The sequence below is a fragment of the Vicia villosa genome, unplaced genomic scaffold (genome assembly GCF_029867415.1).
Source record: "Vicia villosa cultivar HV-30 ecotype Madison, WI unplaced genomic scaffold, Vvil1.0 ctg.002015F_1_1, whole genome shotgun sequence".
Classification (NCBI taxonomy): domain Eukaryota; kingdom Viridiplantae; phylum Streptophyta; class Magnoliopsida; order Fabales; family Fabaceae; genus Vicia; species Vicia villosa.
Window position 1 is genome coordinate 3,161 of NW_026705812.1, and position 19,201 is coordinate 22,361.

Consider the following 19,201-nt stretch of genomic DNA (forward strand, 5'->3'; position numbering starts at 1 on the left):
TGACCACTTTTCTTGTAGTGTTTGTTTCCTAAATAATCTCCTTATTTGGAAAGTCTTCATTCTCCTTGATTTTGGATTGAGTCTTCTAGGCCTTTGATTCTGGGACACAAAATATATTTTACCTCGGCTAAAGAAGCGAGGTAACGAAAGACGTCATGAAAATTAACGACTTAACACCTCATTTTTTAAAACACCGAGAGATAAATTTATTTGCGCATAGGCTCGAACTCCATCATCTGCACTTTTATTATTTACAAAACTAACACCTCATATATCGATTTAAAACGGGTGTGTAAGTTAGATTATTATTTTTTATTAAAACTCGTTACCATATTTAAAAAAATTAATATAATATTTACTTACAAAATATAATATATATCCAAAATATTACATTGTTTATCCTTAATGATAAAATAATAAATTAATTTGGGCATGTAGACGTACCACCTTTTTGTCACTTACTAAGTTGTGGCGTCTCTTTGATATAAATTTTGAGAATTTCTTTATTGACCTCCTATCTTCTTGGTCACCCCGCGGCGAAAAAACCCAAAATGCCCCTATATTTCGGAAATGCATTTCCGAAACACCTAAAAATGAGTTATTTCGGAGATGCATTTTCGAAAATAATTTTTTTTAAAAAAAAAGTGTTTTCGGAGATGTATTTCCTAAATACCCCCATTTTTTTGTGTTTCGGAAATTCATTTCCGAAAAAAATACAAGTTTGTCCTTTGTTTGTTTCTTTGGTTGTGAGCGTGTTTCATGCTCACTTTGCTTTTTATTCTCTGCAACTCCTAAAGTAACAAGATAATGGTAGCAATAATAATGGAATCAATCACAATTCACATGGAATTTCTCTACGATTAAATCAATTCACAGATCTCTAAGATCTTTCAATCTCTTCACCTTTGTAATTTCACTTTCTTCAAAGCAATGAAGTTTTGTTCTTTTTAGTGCTTGTTGCTTAGTTGGATTCAAATTCTCCATTTTCTTTCAATTTTGTTGAAAAAAAAGTGATTTTGGCATCTGGGTTCTGTTTGTTTATGCTCATTGAGATGTTCTGCTTTTTTTTCGGAAGTTAACTTCCGAAACTCTAAAAAATGGGTGTTTTCCGGAAATGCATCTCCGAAAACACCCTCCATTTGATATTTTCGGAAATGCATTTCCGAATTTTGAAAAAATATGGAAAAAAAATTACTTCGGAAATGCATTTCCGAAGTAGGGGTTTTTTAGATTTTCGCTGGGGGTTTTCCCCATAGGGAAGTCAATAAAGAAATTTTCTAAATTTTTTATGTGATTGCATTGAGAGTGGGTGTTTTCTAGAAAGTTAGAGTTGTGTTTTGAGTTAGTTAGGTTTTTTTATGGTGATGTTCAAAGTTAGAGTTAGCTTAAGTGCTTAACTTTGATTTGACATTTTGTAATGCGAATCATATAAAAATCCGAAAATGACTTCATTTTCTCAAGTATGATATAGTTATTTTTTAAGGTAATGTTAACGTGTGCTTTTAAGAAGAACTTAATAAAGAAACTTTATCTTAGAAATTGTATATCAAATTAATTATAAATATATAATTTATTTATTTTTATTTTATTCAAAACAAATTTTTTAAATGGAGGTTTTTTAACATGTGCCCACGTTATCATTACAATTTTTTTATTATCTTGAAAATGTTATGATAAAATTTCCTCTCATTTCATTCCGACCCTTCCATTTACTTTTTAACTGATAGTTGTTTTGAAGAGCTGACTTCTCAAATAATATAATATTTGCAATTTTAGTGAGATATTTTTTTGGTATTTCTCCTCTATTCGTTTCTTTGTCCCATATGTTGTTGTTGATTTTTCAAAATCTCGAATTTTAAGTGGTTGTTTGTCTCCCTTTGATTTCTAATTGTTCTTTTGTTTTCTCTTTTTTTTTTTTTTAATAAAATTGTTGAGTATTTTTTGTTTATTCATCTCTTTTAGTATTTATAACTTTTATATATATATATATATATATATAATATATATATATATATATATATATATATATATATATATATATATATATATATATATATATATATATATATATATATATATATATATATATATATATATATATATTATAAATTATAAACTCAAAATTAACCTTAATTAAAACTCTTAACACATTCTTTTCACACTCCCCTTAATGAATAATTGGAACATAAATACTCTAGTAACATATTGTTTGCGAATTTGGAGGGGAGGACTTCTGAATATAAAAATTTAAAAAATATAAGAAAATATTAAATATTTTTTGAAAAAAGAATTTTGTTTAAAAGAATAAAAGAATTATTATTATTACTAAATCTTTAATTTTCATAATACTATAACAGTCTAAAAGATATTTAGAAAACTTATGTAAGCCTTCCAAAAACCTCTAAAGCTCTCCTTCAATATAAATTTTGAATTTACCATTTTAGAGAATTTTTGGTGTTATAAATAAAATTAAACTCTCTAAAACCCTCTTACTCAAAATCTTTTTATTCTTTTACTTAATTCTTCATATTTTTCAAAGTCCCTCCCCTCTCTTTCCCTTCAAACTCGCAAAAGCTTAACAAATTTTTTAATATATTGTCCAATGAAGAAAATATATACTCATATATCATATACAAAATAGAATAGAGAAGAAGAGAAAGTAGTTGTAGTAAATTGACCTGGATCATTCCCCTTCTATGACAATGATAAAAAGATCAATCCTATAATAATAATAATTTTATTTTATTTATTTCTAGCTATTTTTTTGTTAAAATTATCATTCTTATTTTTATTGTAAAATATTTTGTTAATTAATATATACACCAGTTTCAAGTTGAAGTAGTACTATAAAGTTTTGGTAAAAGGGAGATGAGAATAAAACAGTGATATTCATCTAGTTGGAAAAAGAAGAGGACAGAGAAAAAGACAAAAGAAAATGATGATTGAGTGCACGTGTGATAGGTCGTGTCCACGTGCATCTGTTTGTATTCACCTAATTCATAGATTTGTCGCTTATTAATGCTCTCTGCTCTGTGTGAGCGTGCATGCATTTCTTTACCTTTTTCTTTTCTTTCCTTTCTGTCTTTTTCCTATAACAATGACATCTCTTTTTATTCTCCAACAAACCTATTCTATCTTCACAGTGTACAATTACTCACTACTGTAAATCTACTACCCTTTATTTACTAATTACACCTACCATCAACCATGCATTGAGGCTTTTACTACAGTATTTATGAACACGATGATGATGCGGTGAAAAATTATCAGTACGACCATCACTGACCCCAACAAGAACTGTCAAGACCAGCCCCAGCCACAAAAATCTCTTTTTATGTCATACTGTGCTCTTTTCTAGGTGAATTAATTACTATTCTGTCATTAACCTTCAATTCTTCATGGAACTACTTTCTTGGCTCAATTTTAAATCCGAGTTGAACTTAGTACAAAATTTGTAAGATTGGTGTTTGCTTCTTACAAGAACCAAAATTATTGGTGGAGATTTTTAATGCGGTGGTGCAGGCTACTTCAGTGCGGTTTGTGTGAGACGGATATGTAAGATTGACACTAACACCTAAATCAATCTTTAAATATAAAAATAAAGTGAATTATGCATAAAATCAAATCAATCTTTAGATATAAAAATAAAAATAGAGTGAATTATGAATAAAATCGTATTTTTTTTCTGTATATGCAGTGGTTATAACTTATATATATGGGTGATCATTGGGCCTATGAATTATTGACTTATGACGATCCTAGAACACTTGTCTCCAATGATTGTCGTGGCGTGATGCACAAACAGCCTTTTTAAGAAATCGAGTTGATATCTTTAGTTGATAGTTTGTATTGAGAAGTTGAAGAGATATGGAGACAACAACATTAAATGCTAGTCTCATCATTGAGCCATTTTGCAAGTTCTCTTCTATATGAGATCATAGGTTTATAACTTAGGGTGTGACGCCTTCTCCTAGGGTGCTTGATCGGTCACCAATTTCTCTTATACTCCGCGATTTATTTGGTAAAAATCGGTCATTTCGGTAACACTGTGAATGTTTTGTTCTTTGTTTTTAGTAGTTCTTTCATGTTTTGCTAATCTAATTGTTTTTGATAAATTTTAGTAGAATAGTTGCTTTTGATCACTTTGTTGGTAGTTATTGGTTATTTCAGGTGTAAGGAAGAATCTCCGAAAAAATGGGACGAGAACAGAAGAAAACAAAGCCAAAATTGCGAGGAAAGAAGCTGACGCGGGCGCCAGTGTCGTTTGACACACCCATGTCAGCTGAAAAAGGAGAAAAAATGCTGCTGGGAGCTGACACCGGGCGCCAGTGTCATTTGACACGGCCGTGTCAGCTGTTAGATGAAAACAAAGTTTTTTAAGGAGAAAACAGTGGCTGACACGGGTGCCAGTGTCGTTTGACACGGCCGTGTCAGCTGTTGCGGCCAGAAATTGAATTTTTAAGCTGTTTCATTAGTCCAAGTCTCATTAAGGGCGTTTTCGACTTTTTGCATGAATGGAATGTAACCTAACACTACTTAGTCCTAGTTTGAGAGTTTGGAGAGTATCTTGGATCATATTGAAGAATTTTACGGTGAAGAAGAGAAGCTATCAAGGGTTTCGGAGAACGGAGATTTTCAACGGCAATCGCAATTGAAGATCAAAGCTTTCCCTAATTTTTGTAATGTTTATCATCTCTATTTTTATTTCTTCGAATATTACTATGAGTAGCTAAACCCCCCAATGCTAGGGGGGTGTCCCTGAATTGCCATTGTTATGAACTAACTTTCTATCAATTTATGTTATTCAAGTTTTAATGAGTTTATCTTCATTGTGCAAAGTTTTTAATGCCTTTTCTATCGGACAAATAGTTTTTGGATTTACGGTTGAGGTTTAGGTCGGACAAACCACTCAACGCATTTTGCACAATAATACTTCGGTAAAAATTGCTTAGGAATGAGGATTTAACCGTAGTAACCGTTTAATTCTTGATATTCATTATTATAGCACTTGTTGTTATCGTTAATAGCTAAGGAATTAGGATTAAAGATAAACACCAAAGGTTTTCCGTTAAGGAATTAAGGAAAACAACTCTTGAGATTCGGTAGTAGTTCATTATAACTGTATTTCATAAATTGGGGAATAAAGTTCATTGCGCGGCAATTTATACACCTAACCTAGCATGCTTTCTCATATTGTCAAGAACGATTATTTTACTTTTGCTTTTATTAGTTATAATTAATATAAATTCTCTACAAACAAACAAATCCCATGATCTTTTGTTCAATTGAATAATTGTGAAACTTATATTTCCTACGCAGTCCGCGAGTTCGATACTGGGTATAAACCTCTTTTTAAAACTACATTGATGAAAAATAGTACACTTGCTAATTTTCCGATCAAGTTTTTGGCGCCGTTGCCGGGGACTGCCAAAATATAAGTTTAATAATAATTCAATTGGATTTTTGTTGCTCTGCAACTAAAATTTTATTTTTCTGTTATATTTTATTTTATTTTATTTTTGCTGATTACTCATAATTATCTAATCTTTGTATGCGAGGTAAGGCCTCAGCACAATTTTTTTTTTTTTTTTAACGCAGAGCCAGAACGATCGTTGCGAGCTAGACTTAGAAAAGCAAGACAAGAGAGACTGGAAGCGATAGAAGAAAATCTAATAGCTTCGGAATCTGATAACGAGGATACTTTTTCTGTTCATTCTGAGCACTCGGATTCAGAGGCTGAAACTATGGCGGCTACCGTAGAAAGACTGTTAGGTGATTATGGTGGAGCAAATGCACCAACCGGCCGGATGACAATAGTGAATCAACCGGTCGATGTTGCCCACTTTCAGTTGCACCCGGCAACCATACGACAACTTGAGAAGAAACCTTTCTCTGGAAGAATTAATGAAGATGCCAACAAGCACTTACAAAGGTTTCTCACTATGACTACGTCGTTGAAAATAGAGGGTCATTCTGAAGAGGCAAAGAAACTAGTGATGTTTCCGTTCACTTTGTCAGATGATGCTGAAGAGTGGTTCTACTCTTTACCTGCTGGAAGTATCACCACTTGGCAACAAATGGAGACAACATTTTTAAATGAGTATTTTCCTGCTTCTGTATATATCCGCAAAAGATACGATATAGTAAATTTTAAACAGAAGGAAGGAGAATCACTCGGAGATGCTTATAAGAGGTTCAAGCGGTTGTTGGTTGCATGTCCCACTCATAACATGGATGTGACTGAACAAATGCAGAATTTTGTGAATGGTCTTAAGCTGAAGACGAAGCAACTTATTGACACAGCTGCGGGTGGTTCAACAAATTTCAAAACAGCCACGGAGATAAAAAAGATCATTGATGCTATCGCGGCAAATGAACACTTGGAGTTATATGACCGCAGTGTTAATCAGCCTGAAGGGTTAGTCGATTTGAAATTGTCAAACCAAGTTGTTAAGATGGAAGACCAAATTGCAGCTGAAGTTGAACGAAGACTGAAACAAATGGCCCTCGAAAAGCAAACTGTAGCACAGGTTCAACCAGCTCAGCCTATTCAAGCGGTAAATTGTGAGATATGTGGAGGACCTCATTTTGCCATGCATTGTGTGGCAACAGCTCAACAAGTGGAGGAAATCAAATTTTTGAAGCAGAACAATCCCTACTCCAACACTTACAATCCAGGATGGAAAAATCATCCGAATTTCTCCTGGAAAGATCAACAAGGGGATGTTCCTAAACAAGGAGTTGTGCCATACCAAAGTCTACCACAACAACAACAATATCGGCTACCGCAACAACCATATCAACAACCGCAACAACAATTTCAGCAACAGGGACCAAGAAAAGCAGACTGGGAGATCGCCATTGAAAAGATGGCCGCTCAAAGTTCCCAATTTCAAGAAGAAACAAGGAGCAATTTTCGAAACACGGGTGCATCCATCAAAAATCTTGAGGTTCAGATGAGTCAGATAGCACAACAACTCGCCAATGCTCAACCACAAGGTGCCTTACCAAGTGCAACTGTTACAAACCCAAGGGAGCATCAGAATGTGAATGTCATCTCAACAAGAAGTCTGAGGAGATCAAAACCAGAAGAAAAAAATGAAATTGAGTATGATGATATCATCGAAGTAGATCTTGAAGTGCGTGAAAATAAGAAAGTGCCAGAGGAGGTGATACAACCTGTGAAGCCAACTGAAGAGAAAAGAAGAAAAGAGCCGACACCATTGATTAAGTTGCCGTATCCTTCTCGAGTAGCAAAGAAGGACCAAAAAGAGAAAGACTTTGAGAAGTTTGCCACATACTTCAAAAAGTTAGAGATCAATATTCCATTCTTTGATGCACTCGAGAAAATGCCAATGTACAGGAAATTCATGAAGGAAGTGATATCTAAAAAGAAACCAACAAGGGGTGAAGGGGTAGTTAAGAAGGAGAAATGTTGTGCAATCTCACCAGAGAAGAGAATACCAATCAAGCAGAAAGATCCTGGATCAGTTGCAATACCGTGCACGATAAAAAACATAACTTTCATGAAGGTTCTAATTGATTCGGGTGCTAGTGTGAGCTTAATGCCATTATCTATCTTCAAAAAGCTCGGTATTGAAAAGGTGAGTGAAAGAGGAACAGAGTTGAAATTTGCAGATCACACCATGAAGAGGTCATATGGGGTGGCAGAAGATGTATTGGTAGAAATTGACAAATTTGTTTTTCCAGTTGATTTTGAAATAATGGATATCCCTGAAGATGAAGAGACCCCTATTATTTTGGGTCGACCTTTCTTGCGCACTAGTCGGTGCAATGTCGATATTGAAAAAGGTACTCTGACTTTGAAATCTTTTGATGAAGAAATAACTTTGAAAGTGTTAGATACCAAGAAGCAAGGTGAAAGTGGAGATAATCAATCTTCAGTTGGAATGATCCACATAGTAGGAAAAAGCAAAAGATTGGAACCAACTCCAAAAAAGGTCTCAAGCATAATCTCTCAGGTGGCAGCATCTCATATAAAAACTCCAAAGTCCAATAAAGAAATCAAGGAAAGAAAGAAAAAGGAACATCAAGGTAAGGAGATGGAAGTTGAAAGTGACTTGAGGCACAAAGTGTTCCATCCTTTAAATCTAGATGAGTTCTGGGTTGCGGAAAGGACAAGCAAAATGGTGTGGAAGAGGAAGTATCCCCCATAATAAAAGGGTATTGGACCGTCGAGCCATGCGACGTTAAACGAAGCGCTTCGTGGGAGGCAACCCACAGTTTTAATAATGCGGTTTACTTTTTGTTTTGCTTTCAGAAGAAAAAAAAGGTGGGTCTCTCCGGTGAAAGCTAGGAAGCGGCAGTTGGAGTCGCAATACCCTCTGTGAGTTCACCCTCACTATCTTGAATTTAAACATTGAGGTCAATGTTTGGTTCAAGTGTGGGGGGGTTTTATTGCTTTCAGTTTTTAGTTTCAGTTATTCTTGTTTGTTTTAGTTATTTCTGTTTAAAGTTGACCTTCCAGTGTTATAGATTGATGTGCTTTATTGGATGATTGATGGAGTAGTAAGGAAAGGATGAACGAGACAACTCAATCTTGCACCGAAAGGCATCCCTGAAAGTTGATACAACCGAAAGAAGTAGTTGGACGCAGCTTGATGACACCTGACTGAGATTGAAAGCTAGTACATACGAACCGGAAAAGAAGCGACATTACACAATAAGTACTCTGGAGCCTGTAAGCTATGCCCAACATGGTGAGATCATAAAAAGCCAGAAATTTATCATCATAAGAGAGTAGTCAGGTATGACTTTATCACTTTGAATTTGCGTAAGTTCTATTCAAATGACACTACATGATAACACACACTGAGGCACGTTTTTTTTTCCCCTTGAGCCTTTCTAGCCGTCCCTTAATTATGTTTATCCATTGCAAACCCTTTCGAGCCTGTATCCCTTGTTTGTTTGTTTTTTTTTTAACCGCATATATTACCCCTTGGCCAAAAAGAAAAAAAAAATATTCCCTCTTACCCGTGCTCGGCATAAACGTTGTGGATGTAGAAATTGTGCAAAAATTCTAAGTTTGGGGTGGTGAACCTTATACGAAAAGGGCAAGTGTGAAAAAAAAATATGTGGAGACTCTTGAATGCTCCGAAGAAAAAAAAAGAAAAAAAAATATAGAACTCATAAAAACACACTTGTCCCGGTTAAATGACTTGGTTACATTTGAAACACTCGAATAATTGAGTGAAGTTAAAAAGTCAATGCTAAACCCCATTGTATTAAAATAAGCACAATGACAAGAAAGACAACATGATTGCCGAGCCCCCTAAACCTTTGTGTATCCGTTTCCTTGTTTATCCTACCTGTCCTAAGCCCCGTTACAACCCAAAAGACCTCAAAAAGTGTGTGCAAAGTGTTTGTGTATGAAAGTAGAATTTGTTCAAATTTAAAAGTTGATATTGCATATTGTGACTTATGAGTGAATTGCTTTTAACCGTGAGAGACTTGGTGAGAAGTGTGAAAAAGCTTACAGGTGAAGGAAGATTTTAACGTGAAAATGGAGCGGAAAATTCGGGGAGCAAAAGCTAGCACGATTGACCGGAAGGGTGGAAGTCGAGTGGTGAAAAGCACGGTTGTATTGTGGAAGCATAAATTTAGGGGTGACCTTTGTTTGATGTCTCAGGCATTGCTTGAGGACAAGCAACGAGCTAAGTTTGGGGTTGTGATCGGTCACCAATTTCTCTTATACTTCGCGATTTATTTGGTAAAAATCGGTCATTTCGGTAACACTGTGAATGTTTTGTTCTTTGTTTTTAGTAGTTCTTTCATGTTTTGCTAATCTAATTGTTTTTGATAAATTTTAGTAGAATAGTTGCTTTTGATCACTTTGTTGGTAGTTATTGGTTATTTCAGGTGTAAGGAAGAATCGCCGAAAAAATGGGACGAGAACAGAAGAAAACAAAGCCAAAATTGCGAGGAAAGAAGCTGACGCGGGCGCCAGTGTCGTTTGACACACCCATGTCAGCTGAAAAAGGAGAAAAAATGCTGCTGGGAGCTGACACGGGCGCCAGTGTCATTTGACACGGCCGTGTCAGCTGTTAGATGAAAACAGAGTTTTTTAAGGAGAAAACAGTGGCTGACACGGGCGCCAGTGTCGTTTGACACGGCCGTGTCAGCTGTTGCGGCCAGAAATTGAATTTTTAAGCTGTTTCATTAGTCCAAGTCTCATTAAGGGCGTTTTCGACTTTTTGCATGAATGGAATGTAACCTAACACTACTTAGTCCTAGTTTGAGAGTTTGGAGAGTATCTTGGATCATATTGAAGAATTTTACGGTGAAGAAGAGAAGCTATCAAGGGTTTCGGAGAACGGAGATTTTCAACGGCAATCGCAATTGAAGATCAAAGCTTTCCCTAATTTTTGTAATGTTTATCATCTCTATTTTTATTTCTTCGAATATTACTATGAGTAGCTAAACCCCCCAATGCTAGGGGGGTGTCCCTGAATTGCCATTGTTATGAACTAACTTTCTATCAATTTATGTTATTCAAGTTTTAATGAGTTTATCTTCATTGTGCAAAGTTTTTAATGCCTTTTCTATCGGACAAATAGTTTTTGGATTTACGGTTGAGGTTTAGGTCGGACAAACCACTCAACGCATTTTGCACAATAATACTTCGGTAAAAATTGCTTAGGAATGAGGATTTAACCGTAGTAACCGTTTAATTCTTGATATTCATTATTATAGCACTTGTTGTTATCGTTAATAGCTAAGGAATTAGGATTAAAGATAAACACCAAAGGTTTTCCGTTAAGGAATTAAGGAAAACAACTCTTGAGATTCGGTAGTAGTTCATTATAACTGTATTTCATAAATTGGGGAATAAAGTTCATTGCGCGGCAATTTATACACCTAACCTAGCATGCTTTCTCATATTGTCAAGAACGATTATTTTACTTTTGCTTTTATTAGTTATAATTAATATAAATTCTCTACAAACAAACAAATCCCATGATCTTTTGTTCAATTGAATAATTGTGAAACTTATATTTCCTACGCAGTCCGCGAGTTCGATACTGGGTATAAACCTCTTTTTAAAACTACATTGATGAAAAATAGTACACTTGCTAATTTTCCGATCAGAGGGTTTAAAATATATTTAACTGAAAGCGTGTTTTAAACGAATACATCGTTTGCCCTAGTGGCCTCACATGCACTCTTAGTCTCCTCATGCCTCAAGTCTGGGGTTCGAATCCCCCTCGCCCCAGACTTTTTATTCCTTTTATTTTTTTCATGATTTACACGTTTATCTGAAAATATAATGTGTTGGATGTGTATCACTATCACCATGCGCGCGCTGGCCCAGTGGTTTGGTTTTGGGTATGTGACCTAAAGGGCGTGAGTTCAAGCCTTGGCGGAGACATTCCTAATTTTTTATCACTTGTCACACCTATTTTCTTCACAACTTCACACAATTAATTCACCTATCAAATTAAATCATTTTCACTTCATTTTTCATACACCTATTATTTAATATATCTATTTTTGTGAATAGTCAAAAAATCATAAAAATATTATTTATTTCATGTATTTTAATTAGGTTTAAAATAGTATGTTTTTAAGTGTTTTCTTAAATACTTTAAATATATATTGTCACTTTATTTTAACCTAATCATTTTGTAAATAATTTTATGATAAAACCCTAATTGTTTAGGTCTTAATTAGGTAAAAGATCTTTATTTTTACCTTAATTAAGTTGACTTTTGTCAATTTTCAAAAATGTTTTCAATCTCCGAATAAATCAAATGATTAGGGTTTTCAAACAACAAAACCCTGCATCATTCCAAATCATTTTTCAAATTGCTTTTACACCAGTACTGTAAAGTACTGGGCCTCTAATAGAGTGTAAGTCCCAAAAACCTTAATTAAGTTGACTTTTGTCAATTTTCAAAGTTATTACCAGTCTCCGATTAAACGGATGATTAAGGTTTTCAAACAACAAAACCTTATACCATTTCAAATCATTTTCAAACTGCTTTTGTAACCAGTACTATAAAGTACTGGGCCTCTAATAGAGTGTAAGTCCCAAACACCTTCTCTTCTTAGCTTGTTTTCAAAACTGTATTTTCAAAATCTTCTTTCTGTTTTCAAAACATTCTTCTGGTATTTGAAGGGCATTATTCCCGGTGAAACTCTTCAGATACCTATGTGACCTTTGTCCATCTTCACTTCTTCTGTTTTCAAAAACCATTAACTGTTTATCATATATATATTCAACTGTTATCAACAAAACAACAAAAATTACTGTTGAGGCTCTGTACATACTTCTTCAATGGCCTCCACTCCATCCAGGTTAGGCTTTACAAGCTTTCAATTTACAGTCTTTATTTAAATTACTGTCAAATATAAATTGTGCATATATTAGTTTAGAACTACGTTTGAGTATAAACCCTAGGACAGTTAAACTATATATATATATTATAGGAATATGGCCTAGGATTGAGAATGTCTTCCCGGTGAAGGCTCTTTCCTAATTAGAGATCTGTAGTTCAAACCCCCAAGATGAATTATTCCCGGTGAAACATCTTGGTAAAAACCTTAGAATCCAAATAATAGGACACATCCACCCAAAGAGGAATTATTCCCGGTGAAACCTCTTACCCATTTGCTTAGAGCCAAAATAAGTTCAAAACTACATAGCTTTCTCTTGTGCTATAACAAGGACCCTCGATTAGCCTCCTCTTGGGCTTTGTACAAGGACCCACAGGCTTCTTAAAAGCATTTCCAGCTTCCTCTTGAGCTTGTATACAAGGACCCATCAGGTTTCTTATAAACATAGGAACAGGTCTTTAGTCACCTTTTAGCCTACCCTGGTGAGTTTCTTCCAATTTAAACCAGACTTTAAACAAGCTAAGTTTGTCTCAATTTTGCATTGAGTACACCTTTTGGAATGAGAGACATGGACAGTCTCTATCACCCTTATCTTCATCAATCTTCCTTAGCAGAGTCTAGGATCTATGTTTATTTTCTCCTCAGCATGTGTCAGCCTTCATCTTGGGCTTTAAACAAGAAGTCTCCATTAGATAATCTTTCTGCCATTCATGTTAACAAAATCCCTGGAAAGGGTTAGCTTCCATACATTCTTTCATTTTTAATATAAATCCCTGGAAAGGGTTAGCTTCCACACATTCTTTCATTTTTAATATAAATCCCTGGAAAGGGTTAGCTTCCACACATTCTTTCATTTTTAATATAAATCCCTGGAAAGGGTTAGCCTCCAAATCAATTATTAAATGTCAAAATAAATAAAGATTCATTTCTCTTAGGAGATAATTTCCCCAAAAGAGTCAAAACCCCTGGAAAGGGTCAGCCTCCAAAAAACATGATAAAGTCAGTCTTTTACCAAATAATTTCTCCAGCTGAGTCAAAATCCCTGGAAAGGGTTAGCTTCCAAAGATAAACAGTCTTTCAATAAATAAAATCTCCTCAGTAGAGTCAAAACCAACAAAAATAGTTAGCCTCAACCTTGGGCTTCATACAAGGCACCCAAACAATAAAACTCCCCTGTCAAGAGTCAGCCTCAACCTTGGGCATTGTACAAGGCAGATAATAGAGTCTCCCCAGTGAGTTCTTCATCATTCAGTAGCCACAACCTTGGGCTTTGTACAAGGCAGATAAACCATACTTTCATGTGTCAAAGATTCCTAACACCTAGGATCTTTTCCCTATAGAGTCATCCATACTCAGTTTATTTAAAAGTCTGCCACAACCTTGGGCTTTGTACAAGGCAGAAAATAATGTTTTCCCTAGCTAGAGTTAGCCACAACCTTGGGCTTTGTACAAGGCACATAAAATAGAGTCATTCATTCAATTATCCTCAACAGTTAGCCACAACCTTGGGCTTTGTACAAGGCACATAAATAGAGTCTCCCTAAGTAGAGTCAGCCTCAATTCTGGGCTTTGTACAGAACACAAAAATACCCTGTAATTAATCCCCAGTGGAGTCATCTCCCAGAGTCAATAATATTAATTAATCAATCAAAAAGCCTCAAGCTTGGGCCTCATACAAGCCAGCCAAAGTCAAATCTTTTATACAGTAGATAGACATAGCTTATCTCTATAGAGAGATATTTTTACTACTCTACCACATTCAAACGAACAAACATTTCCATTTCAATTTCAATTTTAATCAAGTCTCCCATTTAGGATTTTGAAAGGCATGAGCTGGCAGTAAAACCCAGACATGTGGTAACTTTCCCTAATTTGGATGAGCATCTTTCTTTCATTTAAGAGGCATTTGACTGGTATACTTGCACATACACAAGTAAGGTCCCCCTCTTGAATGAAATGAATTAAATTATTCTGTCACTCTTTTAAATGTTTGTGGTAGAATAGTACTAATACCTCTCTGTAAAGATGATTTCATGTCTCTTTACTGTAAACAGAGATTTAATTCAAAGCTTCAACCTTGAGCTTTAAGCAAGGCACCAAAAACAAGTAATTTTCCTAGTTAGTTCCCCGAACTACATTAAGCTCTGACTTCCACTAGGGATATGTAGGCATGAGGTTCACAAGGAATCTCAGCGAGCTAATAAAATACCAAAAATAGTCAGTTTGTCTGTCTGTCTGTCTTCTTTAATCAATTCAATTCTCTCTCCTAATACAAAGGAGAAACTTTCCCAATCATTAGCAGCAAACACAATCACAATGACACAGAGAAGGTTCCTGTAGAGTACTACAGATATGTAGGGTGTTTAAACACTTCCCTATGTATAACCGACCCCCCGGACTCCAGAATTTCTAGTCTAGGTGAAATCCCCACACTTAGCAAACTCCTAGGGTTTAGTTGAGATCTTTTTTCCCCTTTCCTACTCGTAGGACAATAAGAAAGTTCGTGTGATATCGTAGGAAGAACTGAAATAAAATTCATCCCACCACCGGCGCATTCTCCTTCCAAATTTCGCGTGAAGGGTTTAGCGCGCCGTCCTCCCAAGTGAAACGGGGAGGTAAAGAAAACGACCACCACAGAAGCATCTGGGGGCTTCGACTCTCACTCCTCATTGACTTGTTTCGCTGTCGTAGCAAAGTATGCGACGGCTCAACGGAGATGGATTCGTCAGCAGTGCATAGGAACGCGTCTTGGATGTACGGGGAGGAATGACTCGCGGTGACTGTGTGATGAGATTTTCGTGCCGGATATGGATGTGGCAGATTTTTGGTCGGAGTGTGAAGTCTTCGCCTGCGGTGGTGCTTTCATCGGAGATTTGCCGGTTTCATATGAGTTATGAACGGCGGGGCTGGATTGTGTTTCCTGTGGCAAGTAATTTTCTGATGATGTGTTTGTTTGATTTCGAATCGGCTCTTAATTCTGGAAATTTTCTCTCCCTCTTTTCTTTTGTTTTTATTATTTAGTGATGATGTGAGTTCTGGTTTTGTGATGCATTTGTGAAGTTTATGCCAATGGCAAAATTATAGTGAGGAAATTTCATGGTTTATGGATGGTCATTTGGTTTTGGACAGATAGTGTTTGCACATGAGTGAAGTTAGATTTATTGAATTTGTAAAAGTGGAGATGAAGAAGAAAGCCAATTACATGAAGAAGAAAGAGATATTGGGTTTCTGTGAAGAAAATAAACAAAAATGAAAAAGTGCAGTTGTTGGTATATCTTTTAATTTGTTTAATTAAATGGTCTGATAATTATTAATATAATAATTTTTTATAAATAAAATTAATATTAACAATTTAAATTAAAACTGTATAAGTGGACCTATCAAAATTTGACATGTCAGAGAGAGTATTGGTATCCAATAAAATTAGATGGGTACAGAAGTGTTCACCTTTTTTTTACTATCGGTGGCTACATATAATGCTAGAGGAACGCCCATTTGAATTGGTGTGAGGGACAAATATTTAAGTACGTTGCTAAAATTATTTAATTTGTCATGCAAAGAGGAACCAACATAAATATCATCAACATAATAAACGCGGACAAATTAAAACTCTTTGTCGTTATTTTTGAAGTGCCCGTTTTAGTCCATTCAAAATTTTGGATAAACTTTTTTTAAATAAGTTGTATTAATAATGAGAAATAAAAGGTTCTCAAACCTGATTTAAAAAAACGAGTTAGTCAACTCAATAACAAGAGATTGGTAATCAAATGCGCCTACGATGGATAATACAAAGGATTTTTACATTTGGATAAACTTGAACTGTTATTATTTCCAGTATCAATAGGACACAGTATGTTGATATGTGTGAAGTGAACTGTTATGCAAGTAACCAAGACAAAACACTTTTCCTCTTTTTATTTTTATATATTTAATTATTTATTATATAGAACAATAGTTTGATGTTTTCAATGCATTTTATACTAAAGGTATCATTACCCACCTTTTTAAGGTGGGTAAATAAAAATTCACCTTTTAAATAAGTTGTATTAATAATGAGAATTAAAAGGTTCTCAAACTTGATTAAAAAAAACGAGTTAGTCAACTCGATAAAAAGAGATTGGTAATCAAATGCGCCTACGATGGATAGTACAAAGGATTTTTACATTTGGATAAACTTGAACTGTTATTATTTCCAGTATCAATAGGACACAGTATGTTGATATGTGTGAAGTGAACTGTTATGCAAGTAACCAAGACAAAACACTTTTCCTCTTTTTATTTTTAGATTAAGATGCTAACAAAAATTATCCATTTTTTCATGGCTATCATAATGAAATAGCAAATTGTAATTACAGGTATTTCCTATAAATAGTATGCAATAAATAGTATGCAAGTGAATGAAAGAAAATCCATTACAAATCATGACCTCAAAAACGGTCATTTTCAAAGATAAGTAACCCGTTTTCATAGCCTCATGTTTTTCTAACATACCCTTAAAATAACTTTTGGATTTGGTGTATAAAATACCCATGCAACATTGAAATCATTGTTGGGGTCATATACATTTATTCATCGCATTTGAACTCTCCCCAATAACAAAGTTCTTTCTTACTTATCTGGTTGACCCATCGGGGTTAACTTCAATTGATGAGTTAACCCTTTTTCGGTCAACAGAAATAAGAAAGAACTAATAAAATAAATAAAATGGGGAGGTCACTAGACATTTTTCTTTTTATTCTTTGTTTAGCAATCATCACTCCTACCTTGAATGCCAATATATTAGAGAGCAGTGAGTATTGGAAAGAACAACGACCTGAGTTTGATTCATATTGGCAGGAAAGGGCTAAAATTGCAAAACAAGATAATCATGCAGCTTATTTTCCTGATCCTTATGCAGTCTCTGGAAATTTTACAGCATCTATCTCCGAGTGAGTATTTTTCTAATTATACTCTACCATATCATTTCATAATCATATCAAATTCCATTCAATTTTATATGATAGAAAAAATCACTCTTTTTATAATTCATACAATGAATTCTATGTAGAAAAAAAAATAAATGTGATTGATATTTTTGACAAACAGAATCATAGCTGGAAAGAGCACAAGAAGGAACTTGAAGGGAGGAAAAGGAGGAAAATGTTTGGCCACAAACCCCATTGACAGGTGCTGGAGGTGTGACCCAAATTGGGCTAACAATCGCCAGAAGCTAGCCGACTGTGTCCAAGGCTTCGGCAGAAATACCCGTGGAGGTAAAGGTGGTCCAATCTACGTTGTCACCGATCCCTCCGACACCGAATTGTTGAACCCAAGACCCGGCACTCTTCGTCACGCGGTCACCCGTAACGGTTCCCTTTGGATCACATTCGCTCGGAGCATGATGATCACACTCCAACAAGAGCTTATCATGACAAGCGACAAGACCATTGATGGTAGAGGAGTTGATGTTTACATTGCCAATGGAGCCGGAATTACTATCCAATTTATTAAGAATGTTATCATCCATGAAATCAAGATTTACAACATTCAAGTCCGTGAAGGCGGCATGATTATAGATTCTGAGAGCCATTATGGTATCAGGACTAGGAGTGATGGTGATGGTATTTCCATCTTTGGTTCTAGTAATATTTGGATTGATCATGTTTCGATGAGAAATTGTACTGATGGTTTGATCGACGCAATCATGGGTTCGACTGCTATTACCATCTCGAACGGCCATTTCACCGACCACAACGAGGTGATGCTTTTCGGTGCTAGTGACTCGTACACCGACGACAAAATCATGCAAATCACATTGGCATTCAACCACTTTGGAAAGAGATTAGTCCAAAGAATGCCAAGAGCGAGATTCGGTTTTGTCCATTGTGTTAACAATGACTACACTCATTGGGAAATGTATGCCATTGGTGGTAGCAGTAACCCTACCCTTATTAGTGAAGGTAACAGATTCATTGGCCCTGAAAACAAATTTGTAGGCAAGGACCAAATCAATGCTAAAGAGGTAACAAAGAGAGAATACACAGAAGAAAAAATATGGACAAGTTGGCAATGGAGATCGATCAACGACGAGTTTTTGAACGGAGCATACTTTGTAAACTCCGGACCGGAGCTAAAGAACAGACCGTTTTCAAGGAAAGACATGATCACAGCTAAACCAGGAAGTTATGTTGGAAGACTTACAAGGTATTCTGGAATCCTAGGATGCCGTGTTGGTCAACCTTGTTAGTTTAGTCATTTTATTACTCAAAAAATCTCATTTCAATGAAACATATGATGAGTAAAAAAAAAACAATTGTTCAATTTTACCGCCAATGAAATTTTTTCATTTCATTGTCATTTTTCCTTTAATTTCCTTTGTCTTCGTTTTAACTACATAGCATTGCAGAAATAACAACACAAATCAAGTATAATATTAGAAATACAAAAAAATTATAAAAAAAAATTTTAAATTACCTGTCAGTAGAGCTATGCGGAGAACAGTGGCATAGACAACGGGGCAGAGGGGTGGTTTTGGTGTTAAGGAGGGAGATAATCAAAATTCAAGAGTAAACTATCGTATTAAATTCTAATTGACAAAATACGTCAAATTCTCATATTGAATTACTTCAGTCATCAAGTCACATAAATTACACTATGGCATATGAAATTTTTTGAAGGATATTTTTTCATTAAGTAATCTAAATTAAATTGCATTTTGCATAAAATTTTAATATTTTTGAGATTTATTTCTCAAGATTTTCATTTATTCTTTCTCAAAAAATTTCTATCGAGTTATATTCTTCAAGAGTGGGATAAGTTTTTTAATAAGCAAGTTTGATTAATATAGAGTATATACAACAAAATT

General features: G+C 35.0%; 1 protein-coding gene across 1 annotated transcript; it reads left to right on the forward strand.

The window, feature by feature from the left end:
• The first annotated feature begins 16,899 nt into the window (after positions 1-16,899).
• On the forward strand, positions 16,900-18,705 carry LOC131637500 (pectate lyase-like). The gene is made up of 2 exons (XM_058908091.1): positions 16,900-17,285; positions 17,443-18,705. Exons 1-2 carry the CDS (start codon positions 17,062-17,064, stop codon positions 18,581-18,583), a joined length of 1,365 nt encoding a protein of 454 aa, XP_058764074.1. The 5' UTR covers positions 16,900-17,061; the 3' UTR covers positions 18,584-18,705.
• The last annotated feature ends 496 nt before the right edge of the window (positions 18,706-19,201 follow it).

Excerpts from the sequence above, each read along its gene's own strand:
- LOC131637500 (XM_058908091.1), top strand. The coding sequence starts at position 17,062 with ATGGGGAGGTCACTAGACATTTTTCTTTTTATTCTTTGTTTAGCAATC. Across the intron at positions 17,286-17,442 it reads TTTACAGCATCTATCTCCGA|AATCATAGCTGGAAAGAGCA; the intron begins GTGAGTATTTTT and ends TTTGACAAACAG.